This window comes from Amphiprion ocellaris, chromosome 3 (assembly GCF_022539595.1).
Source record: "Amphiprion ocellaris isolate individual 3 ecotype Okinawa chromosome 3, ASM2253959v1, whole genome shotgun sequence".
NCBI classification, from domain to species: Eukaryota; Metazoa; Chordata; class Actinopteri; family Pomacentridae; genus Amphiprion; species Amphiprion ocellaris.
Window position 1 is genome coordinate 40,129,109 of NC_072768.1, and position 21,728 is coordinate 40,150,836.

Genomic DNA, 21,728 nt, shown 5'->3' on the forward strand with positions numbered 1-21,728 from the left:
TTAAGTTTGGCATAATTTTTGTCATTTTTGTGTCTTTTTGTGTGAACAGGTTGTTTTAATGGAGAACAATGAAGAACATAAACATTTATGGCAGTAAAAAGCTGCTACTGGACATGATGTCAGACAGGGATGCTGGTAGAAACCTGTTAAACGTGTGTTATTGTATTTATTTTACTGATCAATGCAGCTGATTATTGACAGACCGAACGTTAGTAAGGCTCCTCTCTCACCTGTAGTTCTTGACGTGATCCTCCACGCTGTTGAGGCCGACACACTGGTTCAGGGCGAAGCTGTAGGAGCCGGCCTGGACCGACGAGCCCCAGTTCACATCTGGACACAGCAGGAGGAGGGTGGAGCTGAACGTGGACGGATGGACGGAGGTAGTGCACGTTACTGTGGGCATGTGTGTTTACCTGGCTTCTTGTACAGCGTGTATCCCAGCAGGAAGACCACCACTCCAACAGCGATGAGCGCCGCCCACCAGGTCAGCAGGAACATGATGACGACACAGCAGACGGCCCCGAGCAGAGAGAGCCAGCGGCTGTAGAACCTGAAGCTGGGACGCCACCCTGGATAGTATATATACAATATAAACACATAGAAATATATATGAATGCAATATAAACACATTTATATATATATAAATACAGAGCAGAGAGAGCCAGCGGCTGTAGAACCTGAAGCTGGGACGCCACACTGAATAAAAACAAATATAAATATATATTAATACAACGTAAACACATTTATATATATATAAATACAATGTCAACACATATATATAAATATAAACACACACGTGTGTGTGTGTGTGTGTGTGTGTATACAATATGATCACATTGATATATTTATACAGTGTAGGGACAACAGGAGTGTTTTACCATAAATGAACCTAACGGTTTTGTTTCTTTTTGTGTTATTTTAACATCCTTTTGTGTCATTGTTGTGGCATTTTGTATAATATTTGTGTTTAATTTGGCATGTTTTGTGTCATTTTTTAGTTATTTAAGCTTCATTTTGTCATTTTTGTGTGATTTTTGCATTCTTTCATGTCTTTTTGTGTCATTTTTGTGTGATTTTTGCATTCTTTCATGTCTTTTTGTGTCATTTTTGTGTTAAATTTGGCATCTTATGTGTCATTTTTTAGTTATTTAAGCATCCTTTTGTTTCCTCTTATGTCTTTTTATGTCATTTTTGTGTTATTCAAGCATCATTTTGTCATATTTGTGTTATTTTAGCATCATTTTGTCATATTTGTGTTATTTTAGCATCATTTTTGTCATATTTGTGTTATTTTAGTATCATTTTGTCATATTTGTGTTATTTTAGCATTCTTTTGTGTCTTTTTATACCATTTTTGTCTTTTTGTGTTATTTTAGCATTGTTTTGTGTCATATTTTAGTTATTTAAGCATGCTTTTATGTCTTTTTTGACTTTTTTTGTTATTTAAGCATCCTTTTGTGTCTGTTGTTTTTGTGTTATATTTGGCATGCTTTTGTGTCATTTTTGTGTCTTTTAGTGTCATTTTCATGTTATTTAAGCATGCTTTAGTGTCATTTTTGTTTCTTTTGGTGTTATTTCAGCATTGCTTTATGACTTTTTCTGTCATTTTTTAGCCTACGTGATGTTAAAGTTAAACAGAAATGATCCAGTGGTTCGATGGGACTTTAGATTTGGTAGATTTTATTTGGACTGACACAACGTTTCCTGTGTTTTTATTACAGTCTGTGGTGTTAAATCAACGTTTCCTTTGTTTTCACTGCAGTCTGTGCTGTTAAATGAAAGTTTCCTGTGTTTTTACTGCGGTCTGTGGTGTTAAATGAACGTTTCCTTTGTTTTTCCTGCAGTCTGTGGTGTTAAATCAACGTTTCCTTTGTTTTCACTGCAGTCTGTGCTGTTAAATGAACGTTTCCTTTGTTTTTCCTGCAGTCTGTGGTGTTAAATGAACGTTTCCTATGTTTTTACTGCAGTCTGTGGTGTTAAATGAACGTTTCCCGTGTTTTCACTGCAGTCTGTGCTGTTAAATGAACGTTTCCCGTGTTTTCACTGCAGTCTGTGCTGTTAAATGAACGTTTCCTATGTTTTCACTGCAGTCTGTGGTGTTAAATGAACGTTTCCCGTGTTTTTACTGCAGTCTGTGCTGTTAAATGAACGTTTCCCGTGTTTTCACTGCAGTCTGTGCTGTTAAATGAACGTTTCCCGTGTTTTCACTGCAGTCTGTGGTGTTAAATGAACGTTTCCCGTGTTTTTACTGCAGTCTGTGCTGTTAAATGAACGTTTCCCGTGTTTTCACTGCAGTCTGTGCTGTTAAATGAACGTTTCCCGTGTTTTTACTGCAGTCTGTGGTGTTAAATCAACGTTTCCTATGTTTTTACTGCAGTCTGTGGTGTTAAATCAACGTTTCCTATGTTTTTACTGCAGTCTGTGGTGTTAAATGAACGTTTCCCGTGTTTTCACTGCAGTCTGTGCTGTTAAATGAACGTTTCCCGTGTTTTTACTGCAGTCTGTGGTGTTAAATCAACGTTTCCTATGTTTTTACTGCGGTCTGTGGTGTTAAATGAACGTTTCCTTTGTTTTTCCTGCAGTCTGTGCTGTTAAATGAACGTTTCCTTTGTTTTTCCTGCAGTGTGTGCTGTTAAATGAACGTTTCTATACTAATTCTCACTCTTCGTCTCTGTTTATGCTGCAGGCATAACGTCTGACCTGGTGAGTTGGTGACGGAGGCGTGGAAGCAGCTGAAGTTGATCAGAGAATACGAGCAGAGGAAGAAGTTGGAGATGATGGGAGCGATGGTGTTCAGCTCGGCTGGTAGAAGGAAAGAAAAATCAGCTCATAGATGATCAGCAGTAAAACAAATCACCACATATGACACAATTTTATTTAGTTTTTAACCATAAAAACAAAGAAATGTGAATTATGTTGCTGGAGTATGGACTTAAAAATGAAAAAAATCTTTTATACGGAGCTCATAAAACTGACATCTAAAAGAAATACTGAAAAATTCTGTCATCATAATTAATTTTAAAGTTGTCATGATGTCAATATAAATAATATTAATAGAATAATAGACTGTGAAATAACATAAAGCAAATATGAAAAAAAAACAGAACAGTTTTTTGGATCAAACTGCAAAATAAAAACAAGACAGAAACCAAAAATAAAATTATGTTTAAAACCAGCAGAATGAAAAGAGGATAAAAACAGGAAAAATAAATTGGTTGAATATAATTAGATAAATGAAAAAACACTAAAAATGCAAGATACACAATGGAACAAATGTTTTTGAAATTAATTGTTCAATCAATAAAAAATATTTTAAAAAAATTGAGCAAACCTTTAAAATCAATAACTTAAGTAAAATAAATTTTAAAAACACTAAAAATGCAAGATAGAAATTTGAAGAAATGTTTTTGAAATTAATTGTCAAATGAAATAAAAAAAAATATAAAAAGCAAAGTTTTAAATCAAAAATTAAGCACTAAAAATGCAAGATATAAAATGCAGCAAACACTTCAGAGATAACTATTAAATACAAAATATAAAAAGGCAAACTGTTAAAATCATTAATTTAAATAAAATGAAATACATTTTAGAAACCCACTAAAAATGCAAGATAGAAACTAGAACACTTTAGAAATTATTAGTTAAATCAAAATAAAAACAACAAAATATTCAAAAAGAGCAACTATTAAAATCAATAATTAAAATAAATTTAAAAAATACAAAAAAAGAAAACTGGATAAAAACTTGCAGAGTAAAATAAAATAAATATTATATAATAATATAACAATAAGTTGAAATAACCTCTGATCAGAAAAATCCTGGACCTCAAGTTAAAAACGTCTGAACAACCACAAAGCTGCAGAATTAGCGTTAGCATTTCCGCTTTAAAATTCTCACCAATCAGAATGAAGCAGACGGCGATGATATAAGCGAGCAGGTAGCCTCTGATTGGTTCCTGGTTTTTACCGTAGCCTTTACCGAAGAATCCGATCAGAGGGTAGAGTTTGTCCTGACACAGACACTGGAGGAGAAACAGAATTAAATTAATTAATTTAATGCTGTAGACCTGAACACACAGGCTCCTGGAACAAAAAATTAAATAAATAAACAAAATGCATGCTGCAAACCTGACCACACAATTCAATTTTAGTTAATTTCATTTAATGCTGCAGATCTGACCACACAGGTTCCTGGAATAAATACAGAATAAAATGAAATGAAATGAAATTAAAATTCGTGCTGCAAACCTGACCACGCAGGCTCCTGGGAAAAAAATTATAAATTACATTTTATTAAATTAAATTTAACTTAATTTAATTTAATGTTACAGATCTGACCACACGCTCATGGAATAAATACAAAATAAAATTAAATCAAATCAAATCTTCAGTCAATTTGGATCATTTTTGAGTCATTTTGGGTGAATTCTGACTCATTTTGGACAATTGTCTTTTGTGTCATTTTCAACAAGTTTTATGTCAACTTGGATCTTTTCTCCTCATTTTGGGTCATTTTTTAGTCATTTGGGACAAATTTCATGTCATTCTGAATTCGTTTTCTGGACTTATGAATCTTCTTTGAGTCATTTGGGACACATTTGAGCCATTGTGGAAAATTTTTAAATCATCTTTAATAAATTTAGTGTTATTTTGCAAGTTTTCAGTCATTTATAATAATTTTCATTTCATTCTGAACACATTTTCAGTCACTTTGGGTCTTTTTTAAGTAATTTTTGAGTCATTTTGTACCATTTGAAATAATTTTAGAGAGGATTTTGTCATTTCTGACAATTCTGATGTCTTTCTCAACAAATTTCCCTGTAATTTTGGATAATTTTGAAGTCATTTGGGACAAATTTGAAATAATTCTGGATAATTTTTGAAGCATCGTGGACTAATTTGGTGTCGTTTTGAAAATCTTCAGTCTGTTTGCATCATTTTTGAGTAATTTTGGGTGAATTCTGACTTATTTTGAACAATTTTCTGGTCATTTTCAACAAGTTTTATGTCAACTTGGATCTTTTCTCCTCATTTTGGGTCATTTTTTAGTCATTTGGGACAAATTTCATGTCATTCTGAATTCGTTTTCTGGACTTATGAATCTTCTTTGAGTCATTTGGGACACATTTGAGCCATTGTGGAAAATTTTTAAATCATCTTTAATAAATTTAGTGTTATTTTGCAAGTTTTCAGTCATTTATAATAATTTTCATTTCATTCTGAACACATTTTCAGTCACTTTGGGTCTTTTTTAAGTAATTTTTGAGTCATTTTGTACCATTTGAAATAATTTTAGAGAGGATTTTGTCATTTCTGACAATTCTGATGTCTTTCTCAACAAATTTCCCTGTAATTTTGGATAATTTTGAAGTCATTTGGGACAAATTTGAAATAATTCTGGATAATTTTTGAAGCATCGTGGACTAATTTGGTGTCGTTTTGAAAATCTTCAGTCTGTTTGCATCATTTTTGAGTAATTTTGGGTGAATTCTGACTTATTTTGAACAATTTTCTGGTCATTTTCAACAAGTTTTATGTCAACTTGGATCTTTTCTCCTCATTTTGGATAATTTTTGAGTCATTTGGGACAAATTTCAGGCCCTTTTGAATTTTTTTTCAATAATTTGGGGAACTCCTGAGTCATTTTGGAAGTGTTTTGTCATTTCTTGAACACATTTGAATAATTTTGGGACAATCAGTTTCATTTTGAACAGCTTTTGAGCCATTTTTGACAAATATAGAAAAAAACTAATATTTTTTGTGTAAGTTTAGACAAATTAATGTAATTTAATTAATAAAAAACACCTGAGTTCTAGTGGAGTTAAATCAAGTTGAATTAATCTTGAAACACAGAAATAGCAAGTATAAAAATGAGAACCTGGAAGACTTTGGGTGCTGACACCAGACAGGCCAACGCTGAGGACAGAGTCGCTCCAAAGATCCCAGCGGTTATTAAAGGAGCGAATCCAGAAACCAAACTCATCATCTGGACACAGAAATCTGATTTTAATTAACTGTTAATAAACTGGAGGTTAATCTGGCAGCAGAATAAAGTTTAAAACGGTTAAAAAGTCAAACATTTCTCCATTTAGAAGCTCAGAGATGTAAATAAGGAGTATTTTTGTTACCTGGTAGTAGTTACTGATTCCATACAAGCAGCTTTTATTATTTATACACTCAGTAAAGTCCCAGCTGTAGTTACAGGATAAACCAACGCAGTCAGCAGACGATGAAGTCAGAGAATCATTTAATAAACCGGACGCATCCCTGACCACACAGGCTCCTGGAAAAAATATAAAATAAAATAAATAAATACATGCTGCATCCCTGACCACACAGGCTCCTGGAAAAAATATAGAATAAAAAAAATAAAACAAATAAATACATCCTGCATCCCTGACCACACAGGATCCTGGAAAAAATATAAAATAAAATAAATAAATACATGCTGCATCCCTGACCACACAGGCTCCTGGAAAAAATATAAAATAAAATAAAATAAAACAAATAAATTAATCCTGCATCTCTGACCACACAGGATCCTGGAAAAAATATAAAATAAAATAAAATAAAACAAATAAATTAATCCTGCATCCCTGACCACACAGGCTCCTGGAAAAAATATAGAATAAAAAAAATAAAACAAATAAATTAATCCTGCATCTCTGACCACACAGGATCCTGGAAAAAATATAAAATAAAATAAAATAAAACAAATAAATTAATCCTGCATCTCTGACCACACAGGATCCTGGAAAAAATATAAAATAAAATAAAATAAAACAAATAAATTAATCCTGCATCTCTGACCACACAGGATCCTGGAAAAAATATAGAAAAAAATAAAACAAATAAATACATCCTGCATCCCTGACCACACAGGCTCCTGGAAAAAATATAGAATAAAACAAATAAATTACTCCTGCATCTCTGACCACACAGGATCCTGGAAAAAATATAAAATAAAATAAAATAAAACAAATAAATTAATCCTGCATCTCTGACCACACAGGATCCTGGAAAAAATATAGAAAAAAATAAAACAAATAAATACATCCTGCATCCCTGACCACACAGGATTCTGGAAAAAATATAAAATAAAACAAATAAATTAATCCTCCATCTCTGACCACACAGGATCCTGGAAAAAATATAAAATAAAATAAATAAATACATGCTGCATCCCTGACCACACAGGCTCCTGGAAAAAATATAAAATAAAATAAAATAAAACAAATAAATTAATCCTGCATCTCTGACCACACAGGATCCTGGAAAAAATATAAAATAAAATAAAATAAAACAAATAAATTAATCCTGCATCCCTGACCACACAGGCTCCTGGAAAAAATATAGAATAAAAAAAATAAAACAAATAAATTAATCCTGCATCTCTGACCACACAGGATCCTGGAAAAAATATAAAATAAAATAAAATAAAACAAATAAATTAATCCTGCATCTCTGACCACACAGGATCCTGGAAAAAATATAAAATAAAATAAAATAAAACAAATAAATTAATCCTGCATCTCTGACCACACAGGATCCTGGAAAAAATATAGAAAAAAATAAAACAAATAAATACATCCTGCATCCCTGACCACACAGGCTCCTGGAAAAAATATAGAATAAAACAAATAAATTACTCCTGCATCTCTGACCACACAGGATCCTGGAAAAAATATAAAATAAAATAAAATAAAACAAATAAATTAATCCTGCATCTCTGACCACACAGGATCCTGGAAAAAATATAGAAAAAAATAAAACAAATAAATACATCCTGCATCCCTGACCACACAGGATTCTGGAAAAAATATAAAATAAAACAAATAAATTAATCCTCCATCTCTGACCACACAGGATCCTGGAAAAAATATAAAATAAAATAAAATAAAATAAAACAAATAAATACATCCTGCATCCCTGACCACACAGGCTCCTGGAAAAAATATGGAATAATAAAAAATAAAACAAATAAATCCCCCCTCATCCCTGACCACACAGGCTCTTGGAAAAAAAAACAAACAAAAAAAAACCAAATTAAATTAAATCTTCAGTCAGTTTAATTCATTTTTTAGTAACTTTGGATAAATTCTGACTCATTTTGGACAATTTTCTTGTCATTTTCAACAAGTTTTATACCAGCTTGGATCTTTTTTGGATCATTTTTGCGTCTTTGGGGTTTCAGGTCCTACACAATTACACTATTTAGTGTAATTTTGGACATCTTTTGTCAGTTTGAACAGTTTTTTAGCTACTTTTGACTAATATTGAGAAATTTGTTTCATGCAATTTGACCAATTTTTAATAAAAAACACATCTGAGTTGTGGTAAAAACTGACACTAAATTCAAACTGGGGACTTCCAGTTGTGAGGCTACAGTGTTAACCACTGATCCAACGTGTCACCCAGGACTTTTATGCAAACATAATTCTGAATGAATCAGTTTTTGACCCATAATGCTTCATTGAAGGTCTAAAGGATGCTGTTTATCTGCAGTTTTTGGTACCAATGGTGGCTGAGATGATGAGGTAGGAAACCGTGGTCCAGAAAATGGCCATGAGGGTTCCTCTGGGGATCGCCACCGTGGGATTCTGGGAAGGAGAAGACATTTATATAAACATTAGATCACAGTTCACTCATAAATACCTAAATACTGTCGATTTATGTGTCTGTATGTGAGGTTTGTACACTGGAATTCTATATTTAATGATCAAAGTTCAACAACTTTCATGTCATTCTGAAGATTTTTTTGGAACCATTTGAAAAAAAAGAAATTTTGAGTCATTTTGGACGTTAGATAATTTTGAACACATTTTGATTGATTTTGGTCAATTTTTAGGTAATTTTAAACAAATTTTGAGTCATTTCAGACATTTCTTAGGTCATTTTGACCAAATTTGAAGACAATTGGGACATTTTTAGGTAATTTTGAACAAATTTCAAGTCATTGTAGACATTGTTAGGTCATTTTGAACTCATTTTGAGTAATTTTGGACCATATTTAAGCTGTTTTTGGTGAATTTGGGTATTTTTTTGAGTCGTTATGGACTCAATTTTGTCAGTTTGGTAAATTTCGAAAAACACTTCACAATTTTAAATGATTTTGAATATTTTTGTGTTGTTCTAAACTATTTTTTTGTCATTTTGACCAAACTTAAAGCCACTGAGGTTCATGTTTTAGTGATTCTGGACAACTTTCATGCCATTAAAAACACAGTTTGAATAAATAAATTCAGGTTTTTGTCATTTTGGAAAAATTTTATACAATTTTTTAAAAAAATTAGTCATTTGGACATTCTTTAGGTAGTTTTAAACAAATTATTAATCATTTTTGCCATTTTTATATCATTTTGAATACATTTTGAATCATTTTTGGCATTTTTCAATCATTTTAGACACATTTTGAGTCATTTTGGACATTTTTTTGCATAATTTTGAACAAATTTTGAGTCATTTTGGACCATATATAACCTGTTTTTGGTGAATTTGGGTATTTTTTCAGTCGTTATGGACTAAATTCTGTCAGTTTGGCAAATTTCAGATAACACTTCACAATTTTAAATCATTTTGAATATTTTTGTGTCTTTCTAAACAAATCTTTAGTCATTTTGTTCAAATTTAAAGCCATTGAGATTCATATTTTAGTGATTCTGGACAATTTTCATGTCATTCAAAACATGTTTTCAGTAAATAAGTTCTCATTTTTGTCATTTTGGACAAGTTTTATGTAATTTGGTAACATTTTTGAGTCACTAAACAAACTTGTGTCTTGTATTTATTTCTGAGCAGATTTTAAGTAATTTTGGACATTTTTAGGTCATTTTGAACAAACTTTGAGTAATTTTGGAGATTTTTTAATGCAGTTTTGTTCAGTTTGGGCATTTTTTGAGTGAAATTTTGAATATTTTTGGACAAAGTTGGGCACCATGTTTATATTTAACCATCTTTGATCTTCAGTATTATGGGATGTATCCTAGTGTGAACAGTTTAGAGTCCTAGAAACAATCATTGGTTCCCTGGATGTGTTTCTGTTTTCTGATGATCCACCAGAGAACACTTTGACCTCAGTGTTTCCTGTAAACCACCTTCAGGTCTCCGGAGATGTTGGCTCCTGCCAGGATGCCGGTGGCCGAGGGGAAGAAGATGGAGAACATCCCGAAGAAGCTGCCCTCAGGTCCTCTCCAGTCGGGAACAAAGTTGGCAGCAAAGATATCAGCTGTTGGAGGAGAAACGGTGATTATCCTGGAGTGATGCCAGAAGGAAACTTCTCATGAAGGACAGTTGGTACCTCTGTAGCTGAAGAACCCTTTGGACTGTTTCTCCGGTGAAGCAGGGATGATGGTTCCAACTATGTAATTAACAAATGATACCATGATGACGAGGAAGAACAGGATCTGGGCCTGTGGAGGAGAAATGTCTGGTTTTAGCGGTTAACATGAGTCCTGGTTCTTCAAACATCAGTAAATAAGCATCCAAACTGTAGAGCACCTTAACAGAACCGCTAATCAAAAACTATTCTCATCATCGATTAATCAATTTGAATTTTCTGCATATTTTTCAAATAGCTGCTGCATGTGGAGCTTTTTTCTCTGCTTTCAATCCTTCTTTTGTAACACAACTAATCTTTTACCTTCATTTGAACAAACGTCTCAGATGCACCAACCTTTGACTCCCAGGCCATCCCCGCCATGGAGATCCCCAGCAGACATGTAACCGTGACGATGCCGATGATGCGGATGTTGTTGATTCTGTCCACCATGACGGCTCCATGTTCCTGAAAGAACCATTTAAAGAGAATCAAGAAAGTCTGGTTTCAGGATCAGCGCTGAGATATAAAATGAGGAAAACTAACTGCCTGTCTATCTGCTGGACTGATGAAGTTCTGAAGCTCAGAAATGATGGAAAAAGTCCATTAAAAAGTGATAAATCTGGACCCACCTCTATGGACTTCAAGGACCTGGAATGTTCTGAGACTAAACTTAAAGACTGGAAGCAGGAAAGGAGAACATCCCCTGGAGAAAGTTCTAGAGTAGACCTACCAACAACTGGAGAAAGTTCTAGACTAGACCTACTGACAACTGGAGAAAGTTCTAGACTAGACCTACCGACAACTGGAGAAAGTTCTAGACTAGACCTACTGACAACTGGAGAAAGTTCTAGACTAGACCTACTGACAACTGGAGAAAATTCTAGAGTAGACCTACTGACAACTGGAGAAAGTTCTAGACTAGACCTACTGACAACTGGAGAAAATTCTAGAGTAGACCTACTGACAACTGGAGAAAGTTCTAGACTAGACCTACTGACAACTGGAGAAAGTTCTAGACTATACCTACTGACAACTGGAGAAAGTTCTAGACTAGACCTTCTGACAACTGGAGAAAGTTCTAGACTAGACCTACTGACAACTGGAGAAAGTTCTAGACTAGACCTACTGACAACTGGAGAAAGTTCTAGACTAGACCTACATCTTAACGAAAGTTCTAGAGACCTACTCTAGAACTTCATATGGACTTCAAGGACCTGGAACTCTGAAAATATTCACAGTATGAAGGTAGAACTCTGATCATTAATAAACTTTTACTTTCAGATATCTCAGGTGAATCCACTCACACTCATGAGGTCTGTCACCGTCTCGGCGAATCCCACAGTGTGCATCGCCACGGCAACAGCGTTGGCAAAGGCGAAGATCAGACCAATGGAGCCACCGAGCTCCGGGCCGAGACTCCGACTGATCAGGAAGTAGGTTCCTCCTGGAGGGAAGTTTATGATCAATCAGAGGTCAGTCGGTGTCATTACTGAGTTCTGTAAAATCTTCAGGCTGAATTTTGAGACGTTTGGATGTTTTCAGACCCATTTTCACCCAAAAAAGACACGGGAAGCCATTTTAGGGTTCGATATCTCTAGAAATAAAACCCAGACAGCTGTGAAATGTGGTGAGAACACAGAATCACAGCAGAGCACACATTTTTGGGTCTTAGAAATAGGAAGAAAGGGTCAGATATGCCCTGAAGTGTCCAAAAATGTCCAAAAAATGACAGAAAATTCTCCAAAAGACCTTAAATTTCTCCAAAATTTGCTAAAAATGGCTCGAATCATGTCTTCAGATACTCAAAAATGACAAGATTTAAATGAATAAATAATTATTAACCCCTGAAGATGGACAAAAAAGCAGATTTTATATTTCATAGAACTTAGCTTTGGGTGCATAAAGAATGAAACTGAATCTGAGATGGTGTTTTATGTGACCAGAATTTCAAAATAAAAGCATGCAGCTCAACAAACCTTTGACTTGGGATCAAGCAATTTAAGACAATTTTTGTTTCATTTTCAACAAATTTCCTGTAATTTTGGATTACTTTTGAGTCATTTTGCTCAAATTTTGAGTAATTTTCTATCATTTTTGAAGCATTGTGGACTAATTTTGTGTCATTCTGCAAATCTTCAGTCAGTTTGGATCATTTTTGAGTTATTTTGGGTGAATTCTGACTCATTTTGGACAATTTTCTGGTCATTTTCAAGAAGTTTTATGTCAACTTGGATCTTTTCTCCTCATTTTGGATCATTTTGTGTCATTGGGATCATTTTCGAGTCATTTAGGACAAATTTCGTGCCATTCTGGTTCTCACTTGGATGGATGTAAAACTGATCTGGTGTCAGTTTATTAGCAGAACTCCAGTGTATTTTCTGTTGAAAATTGGCCAAATTACATGAAACTTGGCTAAAATTGCATAAGAATCATCCCAAATTTCTCAATATTTGTCAAAAATGACTCAAAAACTGTTCAAAATGACAAAAGATGTCCAAAATTACACTGAATTGTCCACAAATTAATAGAATTTGTCCAGAAAAATGAGAAAAACCTTCCAAAATGACTGAGTATTTCCCTAAATTATTCCAAAAATGTTCTGAAATTTTGTCTAAAATGACTCGAAAACTGTCCAAAATTGGTGAAATCTGTCTTCACACTGAGACACCTGGATGGATGTAAAACTGACCACAACTCAGATGTTTTTTTAATTAAAAATTGGTAAAATTACATGAAACTTGGCTAAAGTTACACAAAAATCATCCCAAATTTGTCAATATTTGTCAAAAGTGGCTAAAAAAACTGTTCAAAATGACAAAAGATGTCCAAAATCACACTAAATTGTCCCAAAATTATTCAAAATTATATATAAAAAAAGATCAAATGATGGAGAAATTATGGAAAATGATTCCAAAAGTCACTGAAAATTCTCCAAAATTTACCATGTCAGAAAATACTCAAAAATGTCCAAATTTACATTATTAAATAATTATTAGCTCCTGAAGAAGGACAAAAAACAATCACATCTCTGAAAGCATACAATAGTTATACATTACATAACTTAGCTTTGGGTCTGTAAAGAATTAAACAGAGCGGTTTGTGACCAGGACTTCAAAATAAAAGCATGCAGTTTGACAAACCTCCTTTGACTTTGCCATTGGTGGCGATGGCTGATGTGGACAAACCAGTGATCCCAGTTATACAGGAGGACAGGAGGATGATGACCCAGGTCAGACCTGAAGGACAGAAAATCACACTGAAGCAAAGATAATTAAAGTCTTCTGCAGTGGATGAAGATGAAGGAGGATTTGTTCAGCGTACCGACTCCAGCCTGAGCTGTGATCCATGGCAGCCTCAGGTACAGAATCACTCCCCAGATGTTCAGCATGCAGCGGATCTGCAAACACTGAGTCTATCAGGGATGTTTTATTCAAACATTTACACGTATTTATCAAAAAAGGTTAGAGACGACATTTTTTTGTCTTTTTCTAGTTTTTCTAGTTTTTCTTTCAATTTCAATTTTTCTCACATTTTGTGTATTTTATTTGTTTAATCTTTATTTAACCCTCGTGTCATCTGACCCATTTTAAAGTTTGAAAATGTGGAAAAAAAAAATTTCACAGTGAAACTTCTGATGTCCACATTTTCAACATTTTTTGGTGGAAAAACAATGTTACAAAAGCGAAATTCGCTGGATTTTGGTTGATTTTTTTGTGAATGTTCTTAAAGAAAATATTAGAAGCTTTACTGATATATGTGTAATCACTTTAGATATTTTTTGCATTTTTTTGGAAGATTTGTACTCATTTTTTGAAAACATTTTCAAGAATTTTCTTGCCAAATTTGGGTGATTTTTTTAAAATAAAACTTTTAAGGGAAACTTTTTAGGAATTATCGGAATTTTCTTCCTGAAGGTTTCGCAAATTTAAAGTTTGAAAATATGGGAAAAAAAATATTTTCACAGAGAAACTTCTGATGCTCACATTTTCAACATTTTTGGGAAATTTTTGGTGGAAAAAAGAAATGTAAAAAAAAAATGTTTCTAAAGAACATTCCCCAAAAAAATCAACCAAAATCCAGCGAAATTCTCTGGATTTTGGTAGATTTTTTTCCTGAATGTTCTTAAAGAAAATATTAGAAGTTTTACTGATATATATGTAATCACTTTAGATATTTTTGGGATTTTTTGGAAGATTTTTACAAATTTTTGGGAACATTTTTACAAGAATTTTCTTTCCAAATTTGGAGGATTTTTTAAAATAAAACTTTTAAGGAATTATTGCAATTTACTTCTTGAAGGTTTTGCAAATTTAAAGTTTGAAAATGTGAAAAAAAATATTTTCACTGTGAAAATGTCCACATTTTCAACATTTTTGGGGATTTTTTGAAAATTTCGAGTACAAAAAAGAAATCTTTAAAAAATGTTCTTAAAGAAAATATTAGATGTTTTATTGATGTATATGTAATCACTTTTGATAATTTTAGGATTTTTTTTTGAAGATTTTTACTGATTTTTTGAAAATATTTACAAGAATTTTCTTGCCAAATTTGGAGGATTTTTTAAAATAAAACTTTTAAGGAATTATTGCAATTTACTTCTTGAAGGTTTTGCAAATTTAAAGTTTGAAAATGTGAAAAAAAAATATTTTCACTGTGAAAATGTCCACATTTTCAACATTTTTGGGGATTTTTTGAAAATTTCGAGTACAAAAAAGAAATCTTTAAAAAATGTTCTTAAAGAAAATATTAGATGTTTTATTGATGTATATGTAATCACTTTTGATAATTTTAGGATTTTTTTTTGAAGATTTTTGCTAATTTTTTGAAAATATTTACAAGAATTTTCTTGCCAAATTTGGAAGATTTTTTTAAAATAAAACTTTTAAGGGAAACATTTAAGGAATTATTGGAATTTTCTTCCTGAAGGTTTTGCAAATTTTCAGAAATTTGTGGAATTTTTTTTCTTGATGAATTTTTGGTTTTTGTTCAGACAAGGAAACAATTTTTTTGGTTGCCGTAAATGAGGACAACAGGAGGGTTAACCAGGTAAGGTAAATATGCTACTTCCAGCAGGATATTGCTCCATATCACAAAACTCAGATCATCTTAAACTGGTTTCTTTGACATGACAGTGAGTTCACTAAACTCCACAGTAAAAATACTCACTATGTGTGATAAATGAGTGTAGTCTGTGTTTGACCTCCACCCACCATGACTCCCTGAACCCAGCCGAACCGGGTCGGTTCAGGAGGAGGCTCCGTTGTTTCCTCTTCATCGTCGGAGGACTCGGTAGGTCCGGCAGTGGTCTCCTCATACATAGGGGGTCTGCAGTCATCCTGGTCGAGTTAAATCAAGCTGCTGGACGTCAGTTTTACTCAAAATAAAATAGAAGCTGCTTTAAAGCTCCTCATTCCCAGAGATATAAACTCAGAGTCGCAGTGATTAACTCATCAGTTCTCAACTGTTCAATTTACCACCAAATGTTTTGATAATTAATTGAAATAACATCTTAATAAAAACATACTAAATTCCTCTAAACTGTAAATGCAAAATAAAGTGAAGAAACTAAACATCTCTCAGCAAAGGTGCTGGAAAAAATATGTTAAATACTAAAAAAAACAAATGGCAACAAATACCTGTAAATTAATTAAATATTAAATAAAAATTACACATAAAATTAATAATTTATAACTTTTTGATGTAGATGGTTTATTGTTTACATGTAAATTAATACTTTTTTCTGTGGGTTTACTAGATATTATCTAAAGTATCTGTAAAATAACAGTTCGAAAGAGTATTGACCATTTTATAATTTTTAATATATATAATTTTTCAAATAACAGCAGATTTCCACATTTTCAACATTTTTGGGAAATTTTTGGTGGAAAAAAATGTAAAAAAAAAAGTTTCTTGTTTTCTGTAAAAACTCGTCACCAATAATACGTTTCAATCCTCTGCCGTGAGGGGGTTAGAAGCAGAGTGGTCTCACCCACAAAATAACTGAGTTTTATATAGTTTCTGTAATATTTTCTGGTAGATTTTAGTGTCAGAGTGGTCTAACCCACAACCCAAATTCAGCGTTCCAGTGGAATGTCAGATCATTCTGGAAAACACTAAACTTTGAACCCATTTTTCTCCATAACTACAGAAAGTGGATCAGACCACTCTGCTTCCAAATCCTGATTGTCCAAGATGCTTCAAAAATGATTCAAAATGACCCAGAATTACAGAAAATTAATGATCTAAAATGACAAAAAATTGTTCAAAATATCACTACAATTGTCCAAAATTACTCAAAAAATCATCCAAATTTACTTGAATCTTTTCAGAAGTGAACTGAAAATCATTTTAAATTGCTTAAAAAATACAGAATGACACAAAATTTGTCCAAGATGCTTTAAAATTTTTCAAAAATGACTCAAAATGTGTCCCAGTGACTGGAAAATTATCAAAAATTTGATGTCATTTGTTCAGAATGACATGAAAATAGTCTAAAATGACTGGAAAATGATCCAGAATCAGTCAGAATGTGTCCAAAATGACTTAAAGTCATCTCGAATGACTGAAAATTTGCAGAATGACACTAAATTTGTCCAAGATGCTTTAAAAATCATCCAAAATAACTCAAAATTTGTCTAAAATTACTTGAAAATGATCCAAAATACAGAAAAAGTGTCCAGAATTACACAAAAGTTGTCAGAAATGATAAAAATCTTCCCAAAACGACTCAAAAATTGTCCCAAATTACCTATTTGTGATTGTAAGTCTCCCCTTAGAATCACTAATGCACCTTTTTTGTAGTTTAGTCATTTTAACAATAGAAAAAGTTATCATTTTACTTAAAACTCAACAAAATCTTCACTCAGATTAAGCATTCGGGTACAGGACTTTGCCTGTAGTTTGCACCTTTCTTTGGACGTTGACTTGTTAAAGTAACATTTCTGTGCTTCCTTTTCTTAATTGTCTTCATATTTAAAGTGAAACATTGGAGTTTCATTACCTCTGGCTTTGCGTGCAGCTGGTACAGCGACGGTCTGAATCGCCGCCGTCGACCCCAAACCTCGGTGTTGGCGTAGAAGTCATAGTGTGGCGGGGCGTCCAGAGTCTCGTAGCCGGTTAAAGCGTCTGATTTATCACCATAATGCTGGTAGAAACCAGAATCCTCAAACCTTGCTGGTGTCGGCTTCCTACATGAGGACGGGCGGACGCCGTCGCTGGCCACCGGTAGCTCCATCCAGTTATTCTAAATCACTTCACAGACTGCTTTCCCCTCCACCGGTCAGGGTGATGGAGCCATGCTGGGTTTCAGGAGAATGAACGAGGCCTCGCTGCAGTGCCGGTTTTATATTTGACCTTGCAGGAAAAGCCTGAAGGAACAAGTTGAACAAGACTCATTACACCAACTGTTAAACCCGACACGGACTATTTAACGCCGCTGAGAAATCGCTGCTGTGCCAGGAAATACACAGATCCGTTTACTGAGGAGTCCTGTGTGAAATGTCCTCAAAGTGATTCAACATATTCTCTCCAACAGCTGAAATATTGCTGAAAGTATCGGGCTCCGTGTTGTATTTTCAGACCTGCTGCTCATGTTAAAGTGTGTCTGGTGTTGTTGGAGTTTTATTTTCTCAGTTATTAATCTCCTGCAGGTGTTTCTGGTTAAGATGTAAACAGCATCATTACACACTTGTCAGATGACCTTCAGTGAGACGGAAGCAACACAGCATGAAGGAGCTTCACTGAATACTTCACTCTAAGTGTGTTGGTAACTGCTTTAGGAGGACTGCTTATTTGTAATTGAAATAACAGAACAATTTGGTTATAAGAGAAAAAACTGCTTGTTATAAACCTTGTTCACTTATCCAACTAAATTTAGTTCAGCTCAGTTTAATTTTTCTTGCACCATTTTATAACATAAATCGCGGTTCATAAACATACAGTAAAAACCTTATAATAACATAGAAAAAACAAATCAGGTTTTCTTTTGACACTCGTTGCCAGAAGGTAAAACTCTCCTCTACCAGTAACTGCACCTTTTGTATTTGAACCATCATCTTTCCAAGTGTTTAGAACTCTAGACAGCCTGATACTCTGGCCTCATCTGGGATTTAAACCCAGGACCTTTCGCACCCAAAGCGAGAATCATACCCCTACACCAACAAGCCACTAGCAAATAAAGAGATTTCACCTCCACAGCCTGAAATGATCCAGTGAGTCCCTTTAAGACCTGCAAACACAAGAAAAAAAAATCTCCCTTTTGCCAGTAAGAAACAGCTGGCAGAACCAGTCTCAGGTAGAGCAGACATCTGCCTCAACTGGTTGGGGTGAGGAGAAATGGAGTCAAAACGATGGTAGTTGGTGTGATTTCAGAATAAGACTGACCCAGTCACAAAGGAGTTGCAGCTTCTAAGAAGTTTGTTCAAATTGACATGTTCAGTTGTTTTCAGATCAACAGGAAGTAGTGCAAGACAGGACTAAACTGGTTCTGTTATCTGGATTTTTAATCTTCTTACCAGCTCATCAATTGCTTGTTGAAAAGTCACCACTTTCTAAGAGGCAGGGCTCATCCGGGATTTAGAACCGAGGACCTCTCGCACCCAAAGCGAGAATCATATCTCTAGACCAACAAGCCACATTAAAACTAGTAGATTTAACCTCCACAGATGGAAATGGTTCCGTTTGACGACATACATCCAATTATTCACTTGACAGAAGAAAGAAACTCCCTTTTACCAGTAAGAAACCTCTGGCAACACAGAGGCTCAGGGAGGGCAAACATCTGCCTTAACTGGTCAGGGTGAGGGGAAATGATGGCAGCTGGTTTGATTCAGACTAAGACTGACCGAATCAGAAAGGTGCTGCAGATTTTGCAATGTGAGCAGTTTGTTCATACTGACCTCTGGGTAGACATGTTCAGTTGCTTTTAGATCAACAGGAAGTCTTGCAGAAGGTCACTAATTAGTTCTTTTTTTAAAAACCTTTTTCTTACGAGCTCATCAATCACTGTAGTTTGTTCAAAAGTTGCCGTTTCCCAACAAGCAAGGCTCATCTGGGATTTGAACCGGGGACCTCTCACACCCAAAGCAAGAATCATGCCCTTAGACCAACCAGCCGCCCTAAAATGCCCAGATGTTTCCTCGATCTCACCTCGGTCTCAGGGCTCTTCACACAGTATGATGAAGACATTAACATATCATAACCCGACCAGTCCAGTGATTCCCTTTGAGACTTCTCTTTAGAAACTACAACAGATTTCTGACTTCATAGATCTTATTCTAAAGCGACACCAACTGTTATCCTTTCCTCTCCATTTCCTCTCACTCCAACCAGTCAAGGCAGATGTCTGCCCTCCCTGAGCCTGGACAGGCTGGAGGTTTCTTAGTGGTGTTCTTCTGCTGACAAGTCTCCAAAAGAAATCTTCGGCAAATAGAAGTGTCGCTAAACTGAACGATTTACTGTCCGTCTGTCTGTCTCTGTCTGTCCGTCCGTCCGTCCGTCCGTCTGTCTGTCTCAGGTTGCTGCATAGTAAAATGAAAACTTTACAATCACGTTAAGAGTCAGAAAGTTGAAGATCTTGAGGAATGGTCCCATCAGAAGTCCTTGTTATGCTCAATCTCTGAAACTCATCCAATTAAATGAACTTAACTTCAGTTCTGTTTAATTTTTGAAGACGAATGTAATGTTGATATTTAGTGTTTTGTTTTGATGAAATGTCTGATGTCTCTACAGAACTCTGGATGCTTTGGTACAGCTTCTCCTCCACCTTAAATACCAGTTTCTGCTCAGGTGAGTCTGACGGCTTCAACATTACTTTTAACAGTAACACCATCAGGGTTGTTTCACTCCTTGTGGTCCATAAACTGACTCAAATGATTCTGTTTGTTTGCTGTTGTCGTCTCGGCTGCAGCTGAACACAAACATCTTAACTCCTCTGAATTTCCACTGAAAGGTTTATAAATGATTAAATGGAGCTGCTGAGACCTTCAGCCTGAATAATTGAACTTGTTGCTTTGAACAGAAACCAACCCCACAAACATGGGTTCTTTATTTGATGTTTGCTTTAAACTTCAGAGCTCTTTTATGTTCTATGTAGATGTCAGATAACTGCTGTATCCTTTCATGTTCAGCTAAACTCTAACTCAGACTCTTGTTCAACCAGTAAGAGGAACTTAACTGTCGGAGACTTTAGTCGTTTACAGAAATAATCGACATGCACTGATGAACATTCACAGCTTCAAGGTAAAAGACTCACGATGTTTATATAACGTACAGGGAAACACCAAGGTCACGGCTGATTCCTTTACTTTCTGCTCTCTGTAATCTCTTAAAAAAATAAAAAATAAAAAGCCTTTAGAAAAACACAATCGTGTCCCTCACGAACGGGTTTTAATCAGTCAAAGGTAGTAAACACTGTAAACAGCTTCGTCCTTCACTTTATTACTTTAGTTCAAGTCATTTTAAAAATATTGATTTCCTCAACTTTTACTCATGGATCAGTTTACTGATGGATGAAATAAACCGTTTCAGGCATTTTAAATAGGCGGAAGAACATCAATCCCAATCTGTAGACTTTAAAGTTTGTGATCAACAACACAAGGAAAGTTTACATTGAACTTCTTGTGATTCTAAAACTAGGAGTAACAAACTGTTACTGCCAGTAATTTTAAACAGATTTCTGTCATTATGGACACAAATTTGCTAATTTTGGTCAAATATTGAGTCATTCTGGACACATTCTTAGACGAATTTTAGTGTCTGAATGATTTTTTGAATTGTTTTGGACAATCTGTGTTATTGTTATTGTTATTATAATCTAAGTTATTGATGAGCTTGTAAGAAGATTAAAAATCCAAGGAACAGAACACTTTACTTCCTGTTGATCTGAAAGCAGCTGAACATGTTGAATTGAACCAACTTCCCAAAATCTATGACTCCTTTCTGACTGAGTCGGGGTGATTCTTGCTTTGGTTGAGAGAGGTACTGGGTTCAAATCCTGGATGAGCCCTGAATGTGAGGCTGTCTAGACTCCCCTCCCCCTCAGCTTTATTGACAGGATAGTAGGGATGAAGACTGGAAAGTGGGGAGAAGAATGAGCTAAGGCCCATAGGCTCAAAATGACGTATTCTGTAATTATATTATTTTAAATAGACGGAAGAACATAGACCCTAATCTGTAGCTTAAAGTTTGTGATCAACACAACTGAGAGTTTACATTGAACTTCTTGTGATTCAGCATCACTGCTTCTGAACAAACTCTTATTGCCATTTTAGACAATCTGATTAATTTTATTCTGATGCATTTTTAGTCATTTTGGACAGAACTTAATTTTAACAATTGTGGATCATTGTTGAATTTTCGAATACTGTTGTATACTTTTGAGCAATTTGCGAGATTTTGAACAAACTGAGTTA

General features: G+C 34.4%; 1 protein-coding gene across 1 annotated transcript in view; it reads right to left on the reverse strand.

Moving 5' to 3' along the window:
* slc12a3 (solute carrier family 12 member 3) overlaps positions 1–17,613 on the reverse strand; it is a 34,397-nt gene extending 16,784 nt beyond the window's left edge. Inside the window, exons 1-15 of the mRNA XM_055009443.1 lie at positions 17,318–17,613; positions 15,528–15,653; positions 13,639–13,714; positions 13,458–13,553; positions 11,622–11,761; positions 10,672–10,782; positions 10,297–10,408; positions 10,094–10,224; positions 8,515–8,599; positions 6,128–6,282; positions 5,878–5,985; positions 3,898–4,021; positions 2,701–2,802; positions 414–569; positions 231–330 (exon numbers count right to left, since the gene is read on the reverse strand). Of these exons, the coding sequence (XP_054865418.1) occupies positions 231–330; positions 414–569; positions 2,701–2,802; positions 3,898–4,021; positions 5,878–5,985; positions 6,128–6,282; positions 8,515–8,599; positions 10,094–10,224; positions 10,297–10,408; positions 10,672–10,782; positions 11,622–11,761; positions 13,458–13,553; positions 13,639–13,714; positions 15,528–15,653; positions 17,318–17,551 (1,856 nt within the window). The 5' untranslated portion in view covers positions 17,552–17,613. The remainder of the gene's footprint in view (positions 1–230; positions 331–413; positions 570–2,700; positions 2,803–3,897; positions 4,022–5,877; positions 5,986–6,127; positions 6,283–8,514; positions 8,600–10,093; positions 10,225–10,296; positions 10,409–10,671; positions 10,783–11,621; positions 11,762–13,457; positions 13,554–13,638; positions 13,715–15,527; positions 15,654–17,317) is intronic.
* Between the last annotated feature and the right edge of the window lie 4,115 nt (positions 17,614–21,728).